This window comes from Eschrichtius robustus, chromosome 14 (genome assembly GCF_028021215.1).
Source record: "Eschrichtius robustus isolate mEscRob2 chromosome 14, mEscRob2.pri, whole genome shotgun sequence".
Classification (NCBI taxonomy): Eukaryota; Metazoa; Chordata; class Mammalia; order Artiodactyla; family Eschrichtiidae; genus Eschrichtius; species Eschrichtius robustus.
In genome coordinates, this window is record NC_090837.1 from 72,624,531 (window position 1) to 72,645,994 (window position 21,464).

At 47.1% G+C, this 21,464-nt stretch overlaps 1 protein-coding gene across 2 annotated transcripts in view; it reads right to left on the reverse strand.

Moving 5' to 3' along the window:
- LOXHD1 (lipoxygenase homology PLAT domains 1) overlaps window positions 1-21,464 on the reverse strand; it is a 220,700-nt gene that overhangs the window by 72,367 nt on the left and 126,869 nt on the right. For both annotated transcript variants that reach the window (XM_068563302.1, XM_068563301.1), the window contains exons 22-28: window positions 13,135-13,301; window positions 12,282-12,386; window positions 8,387-8,515; window positions 7,085-7,249; window positions 5,851-6,032; window positions 1,509-1,625; window positions 622-784 (exon numbers count right to left, since the gene is read on the reverse strand). In XM_068563302.1, the coding sequence (XP_068419403.1) occupies window positions 622-784; window positions 1,509-1,625; window positions 5,851-6,032; window positions 7,085-7,249; window positions 8,387-8,515; window positions 12,282-12,386; window positions 13,135-13,301 (1,028 nt within the window). The remainder of the gene's footprint in view (window positions 1-621; window positions 785-1,508; window positions 1,626-5,850; window positions 6,033-7,084; window positions 7,250-8,386; window positions 8,516-12,281; window positions 12,387-13,134; window positions 13,302-21,464) is intronic.

Below are 21,464 nucleotides of genomic sequence, written 5' to 3' on the forward strand. Positions count from 1 at the left end.
AAGAAGAGAACCAGAAAATGGTAGTTCAAAAGCCAAGGAATGAGAGCAAGAAGTGTGTGGTCAGGCTGGGGCAAATCAGGCAGAGAAAACCTCATCAAGGAGAACAAGCAAACTGGCACATGCAGAAAAGAAACCCATGACCTTGGACACTGAAGCTGCACCCAGCCCCTGAGAACAAACACACCACAGCTCCCGTTCTGTACAAAGCCAGGATGCTATTGGATTCATACTCGGTTGGGACAGCTGGATCCAGCAAGAGCAGAGAGGACCAAGCCCTGCAGATTAGTAGCCAAATTAACTAAGCAAGGGAGAGAACAAGGACCAGCAGAGTCCAGGCACAGGAGAGCACATATTTGGATGATCACTGTCAGACCAGGAAAGGATTTGAGCACAAACCTCGGAGTGAGATAGCTGAGACTTTGAAGAATAGCCCTGCCATTTATTAGCTGAGTGAACTTCGGCAGGTTATGTAACCTCTGTGAGCCTCAGTTGCCCTCTCTATGGAGTGAAGATAATTATAGACTCTACCTCCTGGGTGCAAAGGCTCCGCCCAGCACAGGGCAGGTGCCCTACAAGGGAGGGCTCTGCTGACAGTGATGAGGGCGATCACACCACACTTACTGTCCAGAGGCTCTTCCACTTCCTTGTAGACTTGCCTTAAAGACCCATCTTTCATGTATTTCTCAGTGAAGATATCATAAGGGACCAGTTCTCGAATGGTCTTCTTGTCGTCCTCTGAGGTGGCAAGCCATCGATCACAAGGGAAGGTCAAGGTCTCTGTGCCCTGGGGTGAGGAGGAAGGAGGAAACTGAGCCCCTAATGTGGAAACTGCCAACTTCAGTCATTCATGTCAACACTCATGGGGACCAACCAAGGACAAGGGTGATGAAGCCCCACTGATAATACAAAAGCCACAGAGGAACCCCCGCGGCCTGCCCCAATTCCGGCAGATCCAGTCTTACTTAAAGCACTTTCCACACCATGTCAGGGGTAGGCTCTTGAAGGTGGAGTTCCCTGAGTCACTTAAAAATAGATATCTGAACCCCATCCCAGAGACTCAGACTCAGCAGGCAAGGGGAGGAAGCTCTGTTTTCTTTAAACTGCTCCCAGCTCCCAGCTCATACCACAGCCATGACTGACAGCTGCTTCCTAGGTTTAGAATTTCGTGGTTTTGGAATGTTTTCCAAGTTGGTTAGGTGGGTCTCTTTCTCTGAGTTGACCTTGAGTTGCAGGAAGGGCACACTTGGTCACTCACTGGTAGTATGGCTTTGGGGGTGGGGAGCAGAGACATGGTTGCCCAGACCCTCCTTCTTGACCCATGAACCAGGTTCTAAAAGATTCTGCCTTGGACCTGAGTTAGTTCCTGCACTCGGAGTGAACTGGCTGAAATTTCCTTAGATGATTTTATCTCAACTTAAAAAGGCTACAGTTTCTTATAAAGAATCTGTCTTTAATCTCTTCTGAAAAAGGACAAAAGAAACAGCAGGACAGATCAGTCAGAAACTCACATCTTTATCTGGGAGGAGCCTGCGGATGTCCACGTGGGAGCAGTGCCAACCAGGATTCATGCCCGTATTATCATGGCCAATCCGAATTTTTTCAATGATTTCTCCCACGTCTTCTAACTTTGGAAAGGAGAAAATGTACCAGATGTTGGCTGAAATGTCCTGGAAAGTACAACTTCAGCAAAACCCTACCTCCCCAGGGCATCCACCCTTGAGTCCCTTTGAACTTCCTGGGGTCACTTTCCCCCAGTATGTCCCTCCTGTCCAGTCAAGCCAGCCCCCGCCCTCCCCTACATATGCCGTGCTCATACCTCCCTTCCTCCCCCCAAGCTTAACATCAGCCTAGACTTCAGAACTCAGTTCACTCAAGCTCTGGGAGGCTCTCCCCCCTTTTCATGGTGGAGCCCAGCCCCTTGTCTTCTATTACTTATTGTTCTAGCAGTGGCTTAAGAACTGACTGGGGGGTATCAGAAGATGAGTTCTAGTTCTGCCCATGCCCTCTCTTGCCACCCTTACCTTCTCCTTGGCCCCCAAGAGCCCCCTTCATCTCCAGCCACTCCTCTTCTATAGCCCTCAAATTCCAGTCCCTCAAACTCTACATTTTCTTGTCACATGGCCTTTGCACATGCTCTCCCTGCCCCTTCCCTTTTCTCTTCTTTACCTAAACCAGTGTTTGTTCAACCTCATCATTCAGGTCTCAGCTCAAGGATCACTTCTTCAGGGAACCCCCTTGACCACCTTAAGAAAGTCAAATCTCTTCATGATAGGGTCTGACAGCACCCTATAACCACCCCCCACAGCAGTTCTCAGTTAGAAGTTTGCATTTACCTGCGTGATAAAGAAGGTGTGATACCTTCTTCTCTACAACTGAAAGCCACAAGGGCAGGCATCACATCTGTTTTGCTCATCACTGCATCCCCAAAGCCCAGAACCTAGGTTCTCAATAACTATTGGCTGGAAGGATGAAAGAATGAGTGTTTCCTCATTTGAAAAATGGGTGTGACAAAGTCAGCTGGGTTCTCTCACATGCAGTGCTGAACCTTAACCACCAAGGTATGTATGAACGTCTCCTTGAATGAAAAAGCTGATTATGTGCGTGCCACGGTGAGTCCCTGAAATTCAGGAGCTGTGATCTCTTGTCTCTCCTGCCTGGAGCCTATGGGCATAAGGTGCAAGGGAGGAACTCAGCCAGGAGTGACTGATCCCCAGTTTCTTCCCTCGGAGCCCTTTAAGGAAGCAGGGAGGTGGCCAGACACAAGGCAAGGCAAGGCAGCCGCTCAGCTGGCACCTGCCTCCCCGGCTCTCTCTCTGCCCGGCTGCCCTCCATCATCCTACCAGGTCCCACTCCAGGGCCTCTCCCAGTTCTCATGTGTCATATTCTCTTCTGAAATGGTGCTGTATGTATCAGTTCACACCCTGCCTCATCCCTATGGGGAATCTGGGCAATCACAGCTGGGTATAAACAAGGGAGTCGGGGTAAAGGGAAAAGAGGGTAGGGAAATACAGTAATACCCAGGTGCCCTGGCTCATGGTTGGTCCATGGAATTCATGCCTTTTGCTTTGACAGTTGGAGGTTAAAGAGGGTGTGCAGACTTGAGTTTCCTGGTAGCAACTGTGCAAAGCTACCTGCCTGGCCTGCTCCATCAAGGTCTCAGCACTACAAGGAGACGGCTCCAGGATGGATGAGAGCTCCCGATGAGTGAATGGCATCTGAATGAGTGATTGAGTCATTCATCAAATGCAAAGCCTCTATAACCCTAGACAGATGTGACCTGGGAATGAACTAGAACAGCTCCCACCACTGCATACCCTCTGCACACACCCACCCACCGTCAGCAGCCATGGGGAGGCCCATCAGCACTGCTTGAGAAACCTCCCCCTATTCCCACCCCACCTCCATCCTTCCCAGTTGCAGCCCTACGAGCTGTGTGATCTAGACAAGGCACTTGACCTTCCAGGCCTCAACTGCCTCATCTACCAAATAGGAAGATTGCTCAGCTGAAGGCAGAGTCATGGGCAGAGCAACCCTTCGAGGTCACTCCTACATCTAACATTGCAGACGTGCTTCTTTTTGTCAATGATTCTCTCCTTCCAGGTGACCAATATGGCGCCACATTGCTGGAGACTCCCTGAGTTAACAAGATGCTATAACTGTCATTGCTTCTGCTGCCCTGCAGCTCCGCTCCAACTCCCCGCTGGCTAGCTCACCCATGCTTCATCAGAGAAGTGGTGTCCCCCACGAGTCCCCGGGCTTTCTGAATCATTAAACAGAGACCAGTGATTTCACAGGGCCTTATCCTTTCACAACAGGAGAAACAGGAAGCTACGGGTGAGATCATGGCTCACAGAATCTGCACTCAAGGACACTGAGCTGCCAGGTAGCTGGCAAATGGAATAATTTGCCAGCCTAACTCTTGGAATGGTGATGAGGATTAAATGAGTTGACAAACACCAAGTGCTGAGAACAAGGTTGGCACATGGGAAGTGCTCAGTAAATATTAGCTATTGTCGTTTTTTTCCCAGCCGATCCGTGTGTCTGAGGACGAGGCCACAGAGAGAGGATGGGGCTTGCTCATGAGTTAGAGGCTGAGCAGAACCAGAACCCAGGGTCATGGGCTCGCAACCCAGTGCTCCACCCCTTATCTGAAGATCAACTGGAAAAGAGAAATGGAGAGACAGGGACACAGAGCAATCTCATTTGTTTCTAAGCCCTCATACACCCAGCTCCCAGATAGATTTGAAAAGAAAAAAGAAATAAGATAGCAACAAATTGCTGGCAAATTATAGCTGCCCATTAGGCGGACTTCATTGATAAAACTCCCCGGAAGCCATGCTGAGGTGTAATCACAGCTCGGGCCCCTGACGGCATCAGGCTTGGATGACGTACACGCCATGACATCTCGGGTGGGTGAGGTGTTGCTCTGTGTGCATAGATGAATCACCCTTGAATTTTCCTTGTTAAAAAACTCCACCAAGGTGGCAAACTTCCCACAAGTGCTGACTGCTCCCAGAGAAGGTGGGGAGGGGAAAGGCAGTCCCCCGGGGCAGACACAGCCCGAGGAAGAAGGAAGGGGTTCTGGACTTTGTTTCCCACCAGAAAATAAGGGGCACATCTCCAAAGGTCTCCACTACCTGGAGAGCCCAGGCTCCCCAGGCTCCCATCTCTCGTCCTTCAGAGTCATCCCCTTTAAGTCCATCTCGTCCTCTACCCAAGTCATGTCACTCTCCTCCTATCCCCTCCGGCCAAACCTCAAACCACTTGCTGTGTTTACTTCCACCTCTGGCCATGATGTTCCCCTTGCTAGGAATGCCTTCCCTCCTTGTTCCCGCTTATGTCCACTTTCAGGTCCAACTCAAAACCACCACTTCCAGGGAGCCCTCTCCCATCTCTGAACACCTGTAGCACGCTCAGCCAGCCCCACTGTTTGCCCTCATCACCATGGACTAGTCTACTACAGCGGCTAAGAGCACATATTCTGAGCCAGTCCTCCTGGCTTTGAATCCTGCTTCCACTATGCCTTGGTTGTGTGATTTCATGTAAGCTACTAAACTCTCTGTGCCTCAGTTTCCCCATATTTAAGCAGGGATAATTAAAGCGCAGAGTTGCTATGAGGGTTAAGTGAGCTAATATGGGTAAAGCCCTATGACGGTGCCTTCTTACCCCCAGGATCAGTTACTATGATGATCGCCAGACTCTCTCATTAGCCTCGTGTGAGATCTGGAGTTCCTCAGCTGGACTGCAAGCCCCTTGCAGGCATAGTCCGGGTCCTCTTCTTCCCTTGTCTCTCCCACCCCACCCGGCACGCAGTGGAGTGCACAGGGAGGCACGGGACTGAGTGCAGAGAATACCAAGGTGTGGATGTGGTGACATACATCCACAGTAAGCGTCGAACAACTCTCAGGCCAGAGTTGAGGGGGAACCGAGGAATATACGGATGCTCTTTTGTATATGAGAGGATTGGCCATAGCTTAGCAGATGAACGGGAGACAATTATATGACGAGAAAGTCTGGAAGCCGGCTCTCTCCATGGGTCTCTGTTGTTGGTAGCACTGGAGATGGCCCCAATGGAACTGGAATTGTGCTTCTAGCTCCCTAAGCCCTATCCACTCATGATCACCTTTGATTCAGACACTGGTCCTGGAAGGGCAGGTTCACTGTCCTCCTGGTTACTCAGATGTACTGAGGCTCAGAGAGGTTGGATGAACTGCCTATCTCCCTCACTCACAGCAGTGCATCAGAGGGAAGGCACACATCAGACTCTGGACAAAGGGCATCTTCTCCTTGTCTTCTGGCCCGTGCCGCCCCCAGTCCTGGCTCCCCCGGCAGCCTGCCAGACCCAGGTACCTCCATTATGAAGCGGGAGGCGGACTTCCTCTCAAAGAACAGCTTCTGCTCCCTCTTGTTGGTGCATAGGTACTTCTGCTGCGTGCACACGGCATCGCAGCCATAGATGATGATGAAGATGTTGGCATCTGTCCCAGCGGCAAAGACATCACTGGTGTAGAGGGTGATCTCGTAAGGGACAACTAAGGGTGGGGGACAGAGGGCAAAGTCAGAGGGGAGGTGAAAACAGGACACAGGCAGGTCAAGTTCTTCACCAGCACCACCACCCCAGATGGTCCCTTCACTGGGAGCTGCTACCCAGGGACCTGAACCGTCACATGGTTGCCTAGCAACCACAGGGTGAGGGGAGGTGTTTTGTCATGCCTAGTGCCCACAGAAAGCTCCTGTCACCTCAGACCAGGGTCTCTGTGCCTTTCCCATCACAGAGCTAGTACAACAGACTGGCTGAAAGCTCAGGCTCTAGCCTGACTATCTGTGTGACCTGGACGAGTCACCTACAAGCCTTGGTTTCCTCATTTGTAAAGTGTCCTCAGTGGGGTCCTTGGCTCTAGACACTCTATACACAGGAGCATTATGTTTCAGGGGACAACAGCCAATTGGATCAGCCAGTCTACAGTGGTGAGAGTCCTTTCTCTTCTCTTCCCACCCCTTGCTACTCATCCACTGGCTCCAACTGGCCTGCCCCCCAACCCCTCCGCACAGACTTTCTGATGATGATAGAGGAGGGGAAGTGTCAAAACTCCACCTAGTTGTTCCACTTCCTCCTTTCCTTTAGCTGGTAAAGGAATTACATTTACCTTCTTTTAAAGTTCTTTTTCCCCCCAGTCAGGATAAAATCTTATAGTGGTGATTTCTTTGGTGTGTTAATGACTGGAGTGAGGATTGGCGAAGGGGTTGATAATGATCCTTCACTGTTAGACCTTTATCTTTTCTTCCTTTTGGGTCTTACAACTATTCTACATTATTATCTCTATTTTGTAGACAAGAGAACTGAACTCCAGAGAAGTCAGGTTCTCTGCCTGTTGTCACCAGCTAGTTTGGGGTACAGTGTGGAATACATCCCATATTTCCTTTCCCTGGGTCCAGGGCTCTGTCCACAGCCAGCACAGGGCCCGGGGAATTTCCAAGGTGTGCCTGGCCAAGGGTCAACACTGGATGACGGACTGGGACTGAGTTGGGGTGGTGAGCGATGGGGTGCAGGAGGAGGCCCAGCCTTGCTGTGCAAGGTTCCTACATGGTGTATACAGCCTTGTCTGAAGGTCCGCGTGGAAGAGGTCCCTGACGATGGCACCATCGTCTTCATTCTTGGCCAACCAGCGGCCACAGGGGAATGTCATGCACCTTCCAAGGGATGGGGCGTCCACCTCTACCCAGTCTACAAACCAGCCTGGAGCCTTGCCTGGAGGGAAGGAGACACAGAACTCATCAAGGACCTCTGCACAGATGGTTTCCTGGGAACAACTTCAGGGACTCCAAACATCCTTCCCTACTCGATGGCTGGTGCTTATAGCTCCACCGTGAACATGCCATCCCTTTTGCTTACAGCGTTACTGAACTGATGCCCCTGCACCCAGCTGAAGCTGGATCACACTCCAGGCTGCTGTCAGTGAAATTAGCAAGAGCAAAGGAGCATGGGGAGGAGATGACAGGAGGCAGAGAGTCTGAGGGGAGGGAAGCAGGGACACTGTCCAAGGTGGAAGGTGCTCCAAAGAGGGAGCCCAGAGATGCCAGAGAGAGCCTGTGTTAACGAGGACTCCATAGTTTCACCCAGTGACGGGGCGAAACGCTGGGGTCCCTGGCCTCAGTTTGTGATGCATGAAGGCAAGGGAAACTAGTGAAGGATCGATGCTCCTCCCTGGGAAAATGAGTGCTCAAGTTTAAAGAAAGAAATGGAAGCCAGGCAGAGACCCTGTCCCTCAGTCCCAGAGGGAAGGAGGAAGGCCTCCTTCCTCAGGCTTAGAAGATATGGTTTTGAAGACCAAGAAAATGAGTCTGCTTTACTGAGAGAGAACAAACTTGGGCACAGCTTTTGTCTGGCTGCAGTGTCAGCGGGTTCTGGGAATAACTGGCTCCATCAGTGGTCCTCAAAGTGGAGCCCCCGGACCAGCAGCCTCAGCATTACCGGTGAGAAACATAAACTCTCGGGTCCCACCCCAGACCTACGCCAACCAAAGGCTGTGGGTGGGGCCCAGAAATCTGTGTTTTAACAAGCCCCCTGCGTGGCTCTGATACACATTCAAATTTGAGAACCGCTGATCAGGGATTCTCAAATCTGGCTGCCCACTGAAATTTCTGAGAGTGCGGTTTTGGGGAAAGCTTTAAAAGCCACCAGCGTCCTGGCCCCTCCCTGATCAATTAGACCAGAATCTCTGCGTGCAGCCAGGACTCCACCAGACTGAATGGACTGAGGAAGCTGTGTCATTATGGAAGGCAGATGACATCCAAGTCTACCTCAGATTCTTGCCTAGACACCCATGGCGACCTGCCCATGGTCCTCACGTTCTTAGCCAGGGAAAGAGGGAGGGAAGGCAGAGACCTGTGTTGTCATGGCCGATCCTGACTTTCCACAGATCTCCCAGGTCCAGGGTCTCCACTGTGAAGATTTCGATGCTGTCCCTCTCAAACTTGTCACTGTTTGTCTTGGAGGATTTCAGGAGGGTCATTCCTGCCAACCAAATGACCCCAACATGACTGGCTGGGCCTGAGACCTTCCAACCTAGTCTGACCACCTTTTTTCGTCTCTCCTCATAATGACCAAATTTCTGAACTTTCATCAAATTTAGACTGTACAATTACCATCCACTAGGCGTCTTTGGCATTGTGTGTGTGTGTGTGTGTATGTATGTCCTTTTATTAAACTTTACAATAATCTTTTGACATATATATTTTTATTTCCAGTTTGCATCTAAAGAAAAGGAGACACACCCAGAAATTAAGTGCCTTATCCAAGGTCATCCAGGAGGAAGTGGTGGGGCCCTAAGTCAATGTGTGCCCCCCTTTCACAATCCCCACGTTTCTCCATGGCGGGGAGGGAGCCAGTGACAGAGCCGCCCTCCCACGCTCCCTGGGGAAACAGGGCCTCCCCTGCAGGGATGGGGCATGTGGGAATTCTCTGGAGACTCTTCTCTGGATGACAGAAGGAGGGTTGGCTTCAAATGCCCCTGACCAGCCATCTCGCATACATTATCTGTCCTGGGACTCTGGCTGCGTGTCAGTCCGAAATTTAAGGTGGTTTCAGGATCATCACCATCTCCTCCTGCCTCAGCTTTCAAGCTTAACCCTGTAAGTCCCACCTCATGTAGGAAGTCTTCCGATAATCTAGACTCATTGCAGACTGGTTTCAGCGCACAAAGAGTCAGACAGACCTTGGTTAGATGCCCAGTTTTGCCACTTAGCATCTGGGTGGCCTTGGACAAATTACTTAATTCTCTGAAACTGGTTTCCTCGAATGTCAAAAGGGATGGTCTTCCCCATAGAGTTGTTGTGAGTATTTAATAAGATGATGACTTGCGTCTTCAAGAATGTGCCTAACACATAGCAATCCCTTGGCAAATAAAAGCAGTTGTTAGGGCCCCTCAATTTCATTGACCATGGCTCAGTAACTATTGCAAGGACATACATTTATAAGTTTTGGCTTGATTCATTCATTACATCTGCATTATCTAACTTAGTAAATAATAATAGTAAACAATGTTTTATTGAGTGTCATTTTGTCTCAAATATTTTACATGTTCAATTTCATTAATACACAACTCTATGAGGCATGTACTAGTATAATCACCATTTTACAAATGGGGTAAACTAAAGCACAGAGAGATTAAGGAACTTGCCTAAGGTCACACAGCTAATAAGTGGTAGAGCAGAAGTTTAAACCATTCAGTCAAGCTTGAGTCCACGCTCTATATCACCACAGTGCTGAATTAGAATATGAACACCCCAAAGTCAGGGATTAAGCTCCTTCATTCTTCAGCAATTCTTGGCATAGAGCTCTGGACCCACAGGGTTTTGAGCAAATATGTGATGATTACACATTTGAGGGACTGGTTCCTCTCTGAACTCAGACAGAATGGCTGGACACGTGGTCCAAGTGGATGGCTGACTCCAGCACTATATGCCACCTTCTCTGATTGCCTTGACGGAGGCTCCAGAATGACCCCAAGACTCCTTGAGCATCTCATATGGAGAGTACCATGGAACCCATTGGCTGAATCTCACTGGAGGTTGGGAAGAGCCACTGGTTCCCAGGTTGTTATTGAGGTAGAGAGAGAGTTAGGGCTACCTCTGCCTTTAGAACAGGAGGAGAAAGCTGGCAAAAGACATAGAGAAGAGATCACTCGCTGTTTGGACTGAGGAGCCCCTTTGCTACAGTTTTGAAAGGCAAACAGAGTGACACCTCAAGGAACGGCACAGGAAATGGTAAAAACTTTCAGAAAGGCCTGGACAAAGAATTGGGCACCATTACTTGGGGAGAGGATACCGAAGGGAAGATGGTTCACATGGCTTCCAAACACTTGTAGGGTGGTAGAGGCAGCAGTGAGGACCAAGAGAGGGCAGGGGGCTCTCTGCCCCCAGAGTGCAGTAGGCATGACTTAGTAAGATTTAGGAAGAATTTTAAAAGAACTGGCATTCACAACCCAGGCAGACAAGTCATCTCACAGGGAGATTTTTAAGAAAAAAGGAATTGCCTTCCTCTGTTGGGGATAGTTGCATGAAATCTTTCAAGAGTCAGAGGCATGCAAGAATACACAATGGGGAAAGGATAGCCTCTCCAATAAATGGTGGAAATGGATGTCTACATGTAAAATACTTAATTTGGACCCTTATCTCATACCGTACATAAAAATCAACTCAAAATGAATTACAGATTTAAACAGAAGGACTGAAACTGTAAAACTCCTAGAACAAAGCATAAAAGAAACACTTTATGACATTGGTCTTGGCAATGATTTCATGAATATGACACCAAAAGCACAGCAACAAAAAATAAAATTAACAAGAGGGACTACATTAAACTAAAAAGTTTCTGCACAGCAAAGGAAACAACAGAGTGAAAAGGCAACATACAGAATGGGAGAACATATTTGCAAACTATATATCTATAAGGGGTTAATCACCAAAATATATAAAGTAATCTTACAACTCAATAACAAAAAGACTAAGAACCCAATTAAAAATGGGCTAAGGACTTAAATAGACATTTCTCCAGAGAAGCCATAAAAATGGCCAACAGTATAAGAAAAAACGCTCATTGTCACTAACCATGAAGGAAATGCAAATCAAAACCACAATGAGATATCTCACACCTGTCAGGATGGTTACTATCAAAAAAACAAAAGGGGACTTCCCTGGTGGTCCAGTGGTTAAGAATCTGCCTTTCAATGCAAGGGATGTGGGTTCAATCTCTGGTCGGGAACTAAGATCCCACATGCCACGGGGCAAGTAAGTCTGCGTGCCACAACTACAAAGCCCATGTGCCACAACTAGAGAGAAGCCCTTGCGCTGCAACAAAGAGCCCGGGCACCGCAATGAAAGATCCCATGTGCTGCAAGTAAGACCTGATGCAGCCAAAAATAAATAAATTTTAAAAAAACCAAACAAACCAAAAGACAACAAGTGTTGGTGAGGATGTAGAGAAATTGGAACCCCTGCACGCAGTTGGTGGGAATGAAAAATGATGCAGTTGCTATGGATAATAGTATGAAAGTTCCTAAAAAAGTTAAAAAGAGAACTACCATATGAACCCACAATCCCAATTCTGGGTATATATCCAAAAGAATTGAAATCAGATTCTTGAAAAGTATTAGCGCTCATGTGTTCATTGCAGCACTATTCACAATAGGTAAGAATGGAAAAAATCCTAAATGTCTGTTGACAGATGAACAGATAAAGAAAATATGGTATATACATACAGTGGAATATTATACAGCCTTGTAAAAGGAGATTCTCCAATATGCAACAATGTGGATGGTTCTTGAGGATATTATGCTAAGTGAAATTAGCCAGACACAAAAGGATGAATACAGCATGACTCCATTTAAATGAGGTATCAAAATCAAATTCATAAAATCAAAGACGGAAATGGTAGTTATCAGGAGCTGGGGATAGGAGGAAATGGGAGTTTAAGAATCAACAGGCATAAAGTTTCAGTTTAGTAAGTTTAATAAGCTCTAGAGATCTGCTGTACACCACATACCTATGGTCAATGACCATGTATCGTACATTTAAAATTTGGTAAGAAAATAGATTGCATGTTAAGTATTCTTCATAAAATAAAATAAAATAAAATAATAAAGAGAATTTTAAAATATGGTTTCTTAAACGAGAGAAAGAGGGAGAGTCATGTCCAGTATTTCCTTGGAAAATTGCACTGAATCTCTCAGTCTCCCTGGAGAGGAACGTGGGTGAACCTCGGCCCTGCGTTGCTCTCTTACCAGTGTCATCTTGAGTGCCAAAGAGCGTGATGAAGACATTGGCATCGGTGCCCGCATTCTTCTTGTCCCCGGTCTTTATGGTCACTGAGAATGTGGTAGATTTATCTGCCAGGAGAAGAGTGTGGAGAAGTGAGTGGTAGATTGCACCTCCCATGAAGGGAGGAGGAAGAAAACGTACTGAGCATGTTTCTCTGCTCGTGTTGGCTGTTTTTATGAATCACTTTACTTGTAGCATGTGTTCTTCTGCAGTTGCCTTTAGTCTGGAAACTTCCTGAAGGCAGAGATGAGGTCCCGCCACCTCATGTCCAGCTCACACAGGAAACCCTCAATCAGTAAAGTTGTAGGATGCTTGGGGAAGACTTGGGGTGACTGTGGGGTTCAGAGGCTCATCAGCCAGGAGCCCTGGTCTGGCTCCTTCAGGTTGGGAAGTTTTAGGGATGCATGTTTCAAGGAAGGGAGCACAAGCATCATAGAACTCTTGAAAGTTCATTCTTTCCCTTGACAAAAATATTCATATTGAGAGTCTATAATGTGCCTGGAGGGGAGGACACAAGACTAAGTCAGAGTCAGCTATAACTATTCTATTCCATTCCATTCCATTTCTTCCATTCCATTCTATTCCTGACAATAACTCCATGCTAGGCCATGTACTTTATACCCAGCCATATGCTAGACATGTGAGAATACGCCCCCTTCACCTCCCCATTCTTGCCATAGAGGAATGAGAGAACAGATAGATTCCCAGGGAAGGAAGTGCCCAGAGCCCACACGGGAAGGGAAGATGGAGACTTAGTCAGGGAGAGACATAGGAAAGGGGTGCTGGAGGGGAGAAATCAGCTCTAGGTTAGGAAACCTTTCTGCTCCAGGGCCAGGTGGTCGAGAGGGTTGTTGTCATCTCCCCCAACCTCCTCATCCTCGCTTGGTGGCAGCACATAGGACTCATCCACTGGCAACAGCTCCCTGGACAGCTGGCCATCATCCTCCTCCACTGCCAGCCAGCGCTGGCATGGAAAGTAGTACCTGTGGGGACAGGGGGTGAGGAGAATTGGGGAATGTCTCTTTGGAAATGTCTCATGAAACAGTAGTCATGGGCTGAGGAACGAGAGGCCATCATGGGGCCCAAATGCTCCCCTGTCTTCCCCCACACCCCCAGCATTGCCCTCCCATCCTACCTAGCCTGGGAGTCACCCCATTAGTCACTTGCCTGGAGTAGACAACAAACATGGGATGTGGTTTCCATACAACCCCACTGAAAATGGCTGGGTAACAGTGCCTGGAGCACAGCAGACCCTCAATCAGGGTCCTATTGGAGGAATCTAGAGGAAAAGGGGCTTCTGGGGACTGTTCCAGCCTTTTCTAGAATCAACCTGGTAGCCAGAGCCACTTTGGCAGAGAATGTTGTACACATAGGAGGGGCTTCATACCCAAGGGCTGAATTAGTGGATTTTAATGGAATGACCCAATTATGCTTCTGGAAGGTGCAAAGAGTATGGCTAAGGAGCTGGCACAGCAGACAGTGGGCGCCACCCAGGGAAGGGAGGTCCAAGGTAGACTCCTCAGTGGAGAGGCTGAACCCAGAGCAAGGAAGGCGCCTGGACGGAAGGGAAAGAAGGATGGGGGCCGAGAGAGGCAGCAGAGCGCCGGAACTGAGGACTCGCCTCTAGAGCCAGACTGGGGTTGAATCCTGGCTCTGCCGCCTACAGTCATGTGAGCTTGAACAAGTTTCTTTACCTCTTTGTGCGAAGGTTGCCAGATTTAGCCAATAAAATCACAGGACTCCCAGTTAAATTGGAATTTTAGATAAGCAAGTAATAATGTTTCAATATAAGTATGCCCTATCTAGTATTGGGGACATACCTATACTAAAACATTATCCATTGCTTATTTGACATTCAAATTTAATTGGCCATTCTGCATTTTATCAGGCAACCCTCTGTAGAATGAGGATGATAGTGCCTATTTCATAGGTGGTTGTGAGAATTTCATGACTTAAACATTTTTAAGTGCTTAAAAAAAATGCCTGGCTCTCAGTATGCTCTTGGTTAGGAATTTGCTAAAACTATTGTGAAGATGATGATGGTGATTCTTCTTAGGCTTCCTTTCTTCCTCTTCAGTCCATGCCTGGGATCTCTGGAGATTGTGGGCTGGACAGTTCCCACTGGGCCCCTGAGCTTCCAGAACAGCTCAGAGGGTTTGGGGATGCAGCCCATCTCTACAGCCCCACCTGCACCCCTTCTCCACCACTGTCCAGGTGCATAAGATGCATTCAGGGTCTGGTCAAAGTCTGGAGAGGTGGGAGCAGTGTAGGCCAAGGGTCTCGTCCCTGTCTGAGCCCCACATCCTCCTACAGTCCTTACTGCTTGCCAACATCAGCACGGTAGAGGGGCAGCTCCAGAGGACGCCATCTCGGCCCGGGGGCTCAGATGGGGCACAGAGGGGCAACTGTGTATCGACGGATGTGGATTTAAAGGGTGGGAGGAGCTCAACCTTGGGAGATATAAACTAAATTGCTATGAAATTAGTGTTTAAGTGAAAAATGTATATCGTTCCACTTCTCTGCCTTTCAAATGTATGAGTGGGAAAGTTAAACTTTCACTAATTTATGAATAATAGGCTTTAGTTCTAAATTATGGCCAATTAAGGGAGAGAGACAGAAATAAAGAAAAGGGTGGGGTTGGGGCCGAGGTGAAGTAATGAGAGTATGGGAAGCTGGAGGAGGACAGGGACAGAGGGAGAGAGACGCATAAAGAGCGAGCTGGGGGAGACTGATGCTGGGAGAGAAAAAAGTCAGTAAGAGGGGAAGGCACAAGCCCTCCCACACCCGTGAAGAGCGCACGCGCGGGGAATCAGAGCCTGGCTTCTTGGCACCACCCCCGTGGTCCCTGAGATACCTGCACCATGAAGTTAAAGGCCCTTAGCACGCCCATGGCTGCAGCCTCTGCAGGCAGGAGAACCAGAGCCGGAGCCAGGATGGGCCTGAGCGCTGGGCGTTTAGCCTCTATCCCCACAGCAACAACAAGCACCCACAGGAGGTCTAGTGGAGGACTGGGCCTACTGGCCCCCTCCCCTTCCTCCCACAGGAATAAATCCTGCTCAAGCAGGTCTGCGGAGGGGAGTAGGTAGGGATTTTTCAGGAGCAAAGGGGAAGAGAGGCATGCAGGTGTTCTGGCCAGGTATGCCCACCACTCCACTTAAGCAAGGGCAATGGAAGGAAGAGCCAGGGGTTGGGTCAGCAGGAGGTTTAAACTGAGCATTGGAACAAAGCTCGGGGCCACTAAAAGTACGAGTTTCACTTGAAAGTTAAACTGGAATGAGTGGATTGCAAAACTGAACGCTGTAAAATGTATTTAATGTGTGGCCTTTCCCATTTTGTGCATAAAGGCTGGAGCACATCAAGTATGTCAACTGGTGGTACTGGAAGAGCGGCGTAGCAACAGAGTGGGTCTGGAATTCCAGAGCTCTGGGTTTGTGCCCCTGCCCTTCCCCTTACACTCGGTGTGGCTGCTGGGCCCCGAGTTTCATCACCAAGAAGGCCTCTGCGGGGTGTGAGCAGAGGAGGGACGTGGCCTGAGGGCTGTAGACACTAGGAGGGCCTGGGTGAAGCAGAGGGACCAGCCAGGAGGCTCTGACCAGGGGGTGCTGAAGATGGGGAGAGGGGGTCTGGCTGAGCTTTTCTGACAGAGTGGCGATGGATTGGGGGTGGGGCATGAGCGGCAAAGAGGAGGCAGGGTGGAGTTAGTTTGTATGGAGACATGTGACTGGGTCCAGGGGCAGCTGAGGAATGAGGACAGTGTTCATTTACCCTTCTGGCTGCAAAGGCCTTATTCCTGAGCTAATAAAGGTCATGGGAGGCCACAGGCCCTGTCGGGGAAGACGGTGTCTCTCCAAGAGAGAGAGCAGATTTGCTGCTCTAATTTTGCTTCCTCTGAACGGCCATGATTTTGTTTTTAATTTGAATTTTATTCTATTTATTTATTTTTTATATAGCAGATTCTTATTAGTTATCTATTTTATACATATTAGTGTATATATGTCAGTCCCAATCTCCCAATTCATCCCACCACCACCACCCCACCCCACCCCAGCCCCGCTTTCCCCCCTTGGTGTCCAGATGTTTGTTCTCTACATCTGTGTCTCTATTTCTGCCTTGCAAACTGGTTCATCTGTACCATTTTTCTAGATTCCATATATGTGTTAATATATGATATTTGTTTTTCTCTTTCTGACTTACTTCACTCTCTATGAAATCTCTAGGTCCATCCACATCTCTACAAATGACCCAATTTTGTTCCTTTTTATGGCTGAGTAACATTCCATTGTATATATGTACCACATCTTCTTTATCCATTCGTCTGTCGATGGGCATTTAGGTTGCTTCCATGACCTGGCTATTGTAAATAGTGCTGCAATGAACATTGTGGTGCATGTGTCTTTTTGAATTATGGTTTTTGCAGGGTATATGCCCAGTAGTGGGATTGCTGGGTCATATGGTAATTCTAATTTTAGTTTTTTAAGGAATCTCCATACTGTTCTCCAGAGTGGCTGTATCAATTTACATTCCCACCAACAGTGCAGGAGGGTTCCCTTTTCTCCACACCCTCTCCAGCATTGGTTGTTTGTAGATTTTCTGATGATGCCCATTCTAACTGGTGTGAGGTGATACCCCATTGTAGTTTTGATTTGCATTTCTCTAATAATTAGTGATGTTGAGCAGCTTTTCATGTGCCTCTTGGCCATCTATATGTCTTCTTTGGAGAAATGTCTAGTTAGGTCTTCTGCCCATTTTTGGATTGGGTTGTTTAGTTTTTTTTAATATTGAGCTGCATGAGCTGTTTATATATTTTGGACATTAATCCTTTGTTTGTTGATTCGTTTGCAAATATTTTCTCCCATTCTGAGGGTTGTCTTTTCGTCTTGTTTATAGTTTCCTTTGCTATGCAAAAGCTTTTAAGTTTCATTAGGTCCCATTTGTTTATTTTGTTTTTATTTCCATTACTCTAGGAGGTGGGTCAAAAAAGATCTTGCTGTTATTTATGTCAAGGAGTGTTCTTCCTATGTTTTCCTCTAAGAGTTTTACAGTGTCCAGTCTTACATTTAGGTATTTAATCCATTTTGAGTTTATTTTTGTGTATGGTGTTAGGGCATTTTCTAATTTCATTCTTTTACATGTAGCTGTCCAGTTTTGCCAGCACCACTTATTTTTTTTTTTATTTATATTTATTTATTTATTTATTTATTTTTGGCTGTGTTGGGTCTCCGTTGCTGCGTGCGACTTTTCTCTAGTTGTGGGGAGTTGGGGCTACTCTTCGTTGCAGTGCATGGGTTTCTCATGGCAGTGGCTTCTCTTGTTGCAGAGCATGGGCTCTAGGTACGTGGGCTTCAGTTAGCTGTGGCACACAGGCTCAGTAGTTGTGGCTCACGGGCTCTAGAGAGCAGGCTCAGTAGTTGTGGTGAACGGGCTTAGTTGCCCTGCGGCATGTGGGATCTTCCCAGACCAGGGCTTGAACCCGTGTCCCCTGCATTGGCAGGAGGATTCTTAACCACCGTACAACCAGGGAAGTCCCCAGCACCACTTATTGAAGAGACTATCTTTTCTCCATTGTATATCCTTGCCTTCTTTGTCATAGATTAGTTGACCATAGGTGTGTGGGTTTATCTCTGGGCTTTCTATCCTGTTCCATTGATCTATACTTCTGTTTTTGTTTCAGTACCATATTGTCTTGATTACTGTAGCTTTGTAGTATAGTCTGAAGTCAGGGAATCTGATTCCTCCAGCTCTGTTTTCTCCCTTAAGATTGCATTGGCTGTTCGGGGTCTTTTGCGTCTCCATACAAATTTTAGGATTTTGTGTTCCAGTTTTGTTCTGTCTGGATGATCTGTCCATTGGTGTAAGTGAGGTGTTAAAGTCCCCCACTATTATTGTGTTACTGTCGATTTCCTCTTGTATAGCTGTTAGCATTTGCCTTTTGTATTGAGGTGCTCCTACGTTGGGTGCATATATATTTATAATTGTTATATCTTCTTCTTGGATTGATCCCTTGATCATTACGTAGTGTCCTTCTTTGTCTCTTGTAACATTCTTTATTTTAAAGTCTATTTTATCTGATATGAGTATTGCTACTCCAGCTTTCTTTTGATTTCCATTTGCATGGAATATATCTTTTTCCATCCCCTCACTTTCAGTCCGTATGTGTCCCTAGGTCTGAAATGGGTCTCTTGTAGACAGCATATATGTGGGTCCTGTTTTTGTATCCATTCAGCGAGCCTGTGTCTTTTGGTTGGAGCATTTAATCCATTCACATTTAAGGTAATTATCGATATGCATGTTCCTATTACCATTTTCTTAATTGTTTTGGGTTTGTTTTTGTAGGTCCTTTTCTTCTCTTGTGTTTTCCCACGTTGAGAAGTTCCTTTAGCATTTGCTGTAGAGCTGGTTTGGCGGTGCTGAATTCTCTTAACTTGTGCTTGTCTGTAAAGCTTTTGATTTCTCTGTCGAACCTGAATGAGATCCTTGCCAGGTAGAGTAGGCTTGGTTGTAGGTTCTTCCCTTTCATCACTTTAAATATATCATGCCACTTCTTTCTGGCTTGTAGAGTTTCTGCTGAGAAATCAGCTGTTAAACTTATGGGAGTTCCCTTGTATGTTATTTGTCATTTTTCCCTTGTTGCTTTTAATAATTTTTCTTTGTCTTTAATTTTTGTCAATTTGATTACTATGTGTCTCAGTGTGTTTCTCCTTGGGTTTATCCTGCCTGGGACTCTCTGCGCTTCCTGGACTTGGGTGGCTATTTCCTTTCCCATGGTAGAGAAGTTTTCGAGTATAATCTCTTCAAATATTTTCTCGGGTCCTTTCTCTCTCTCTTCTCGTTCTGGGACCACTGTAATGTGAATGTTGGTGTATTTAATGTTGTCCCAGAGGTCTCTTAGGCTGTCTTCATTTCTTTTCATTCTTTTTTCTTTATTCTGTTCCGTGGCAGTGATTTCCACCATTTTGTCTTCCGGGTCACTTATCCATTCTTCTGCCTCAGGTATTCTGCTATTGATTCCTTCTAGTGTATTTTTCATTTCAGTTATTGTATTGTTCATCTCTGTTTGTTTGTTCTTTAATTCTTCTAGGCTTTTATTAAACATTTCTTGCATCTTCTTGCTCTTTGCCTTCATTCTTTTTCCGAGGTCCTGGATCATCTTCACTCTCATTATTCTGAATTCTTTTTCTGGAAGGTTGCCTATCTCCACTTCACTTAGTTGTTCTTCTGGTGTTTTATCTTGTTCCTTCATCTGATACACAGTCCTCTGCCTTTTCATTTTGTCTGTCTTTCTGTGAATGTGGTTTTTGTTCCACAGGCTGCAGGACTGTAGTTCTTCTTGCTTCTGCTGTCTGCCCTCTGGTGGATGAGGCAATCTAAGAGGCTTGTGCAAGCTTCCTGTTGGGAGGGACTGGTGGTGAGTAGAGCTGGGTGTTGTTCTGGTGGGCAGAGTTCAGTAACACTTTAATACGCTTGTCTGCTGGTGGGTGGGGCTGAATTCCCTCCCTGTTGGTTGTTTGGCTTGAGGTGACCCAGCACTGGATCCTACAGGCTTTTTGGTGGGGCTAATGGTGGACTACGGAAAGGCTCACACCAAGGAGTACTCCCCAGAACTTCTGTTGCCAGTGTCCTTATTCTGATGGTGAGCCACAGCTTCCCCCCTCCTCTGCAGGAGAACCTCCAATACAAGCAGGTAGGTCTGGTTCAGTCTCCTATGGGGTCACTGCTCCTTCCCCCTGGGTCCTGGTGCACACACTACTTTGTGTGTGCCCTCCAAGAGTGGAGTCTCTGTTTCCCCCAGTCCCGTCAAAGTCCTGCAATCAATTTCTGCTAGGCTTCAAAGTCTGATTCTCTGGGACTTTCTCCTCCCATTGCCAGACCCCAAGGTTGGGAAGTCTGATGTGGGGCTCAGAACCTTCACTCCAGTTGATGGACTTCTGTGGTATAATTGTTCTCCAGTTCATGAGTCACCCACCCAGTGGTTATGGGATTTGATTTTATTGTGATTGCACCACTCCTACCATCTCACTGAGGCTTTGCCTTTGTCTTTGGATGTGGGGTATCTTTTTTGGTGAGTTCCAGTGTCTTCCTGTCGATGACTGTTCAGCAGTTAGTTGTGATTCTCGCAAGAGGGAGTGAGCGCACGTCCTTCTACTCCACCATCTTGAACCAATCTCCCATGGTTTTACATCTATCTCCCTGGGCAGCCTTTGCTCAGAGTTGCTCTCTCCAGTTGCAAGTGGTTGGAACTGGCTCAGCACAGAGCCCTTATTGCTGCTTCAATACCAAGGAAACAAAGAAAAGAAACTGTACATCACCAATGAGAAAGGATGGCGAGGGAAGAGGGGGAGATGAGGGGAGCGAGGAGTGGAGGAAGGAAAAAGAGAAAGGGAGGGGAAGAGGAGAGAGGAATAAAGGGAAGGTTCCATTCACAAGAGTGATAAAAATATGACACATGAGCATAAATGTAACAAGAACATGTAGCCTATGTGTAGCAAGTGGCAGAAAATGTGTAGAAAATGACACTACTGAGGTACCTCAAAGAAACAGTTGGATAGATGGAAATGTGTGCTCGGGGGGAGCACTTCACATTCTAAATATGCAATTCTCCACACATACATTTAACAGCAAAACAATTAAAATTCCAACAGGATATTTTTTAAAAAATCACTTAATGTTTTGATCTGAAAAGGTAAGAACAGCTAATATTCTTCAAGAATAATGAAAGAAGACAAGTACTGACAGATATTAAAATAGATTATAAAACTACAATAATTTAAAAATTGTTGGGTTGGCCTAGAAATGCCAAATCAACCGAACAGAGTTCACTGATCCTAACCAGGCTGCAAGGGGAAGCCAGAATGTTCACAGTTTGTCCCTGTCCTTACGTTTTTTGCAGCACTTTATCCTTGTCAAGCTTAAATGCCTTAGATTTTGAGAACATCTTGAGAAGTTGGGCTGGCATCTTTAAGCCCATTTATCAGAAGGGCAAATGAAAGCTCATAAAGATGGAGTGACTTCTCCAGGGTGACCTGGTGAGTTTCTGGCAGAGGACCTACCCCAGGTCAGGACCCTGGTTCCCAGCCACGGGCTAGTCACACAACCCTTCTGTGCCACCATGATGACCTCATGGAAATCCATGACCTCAGGCTGTGTGT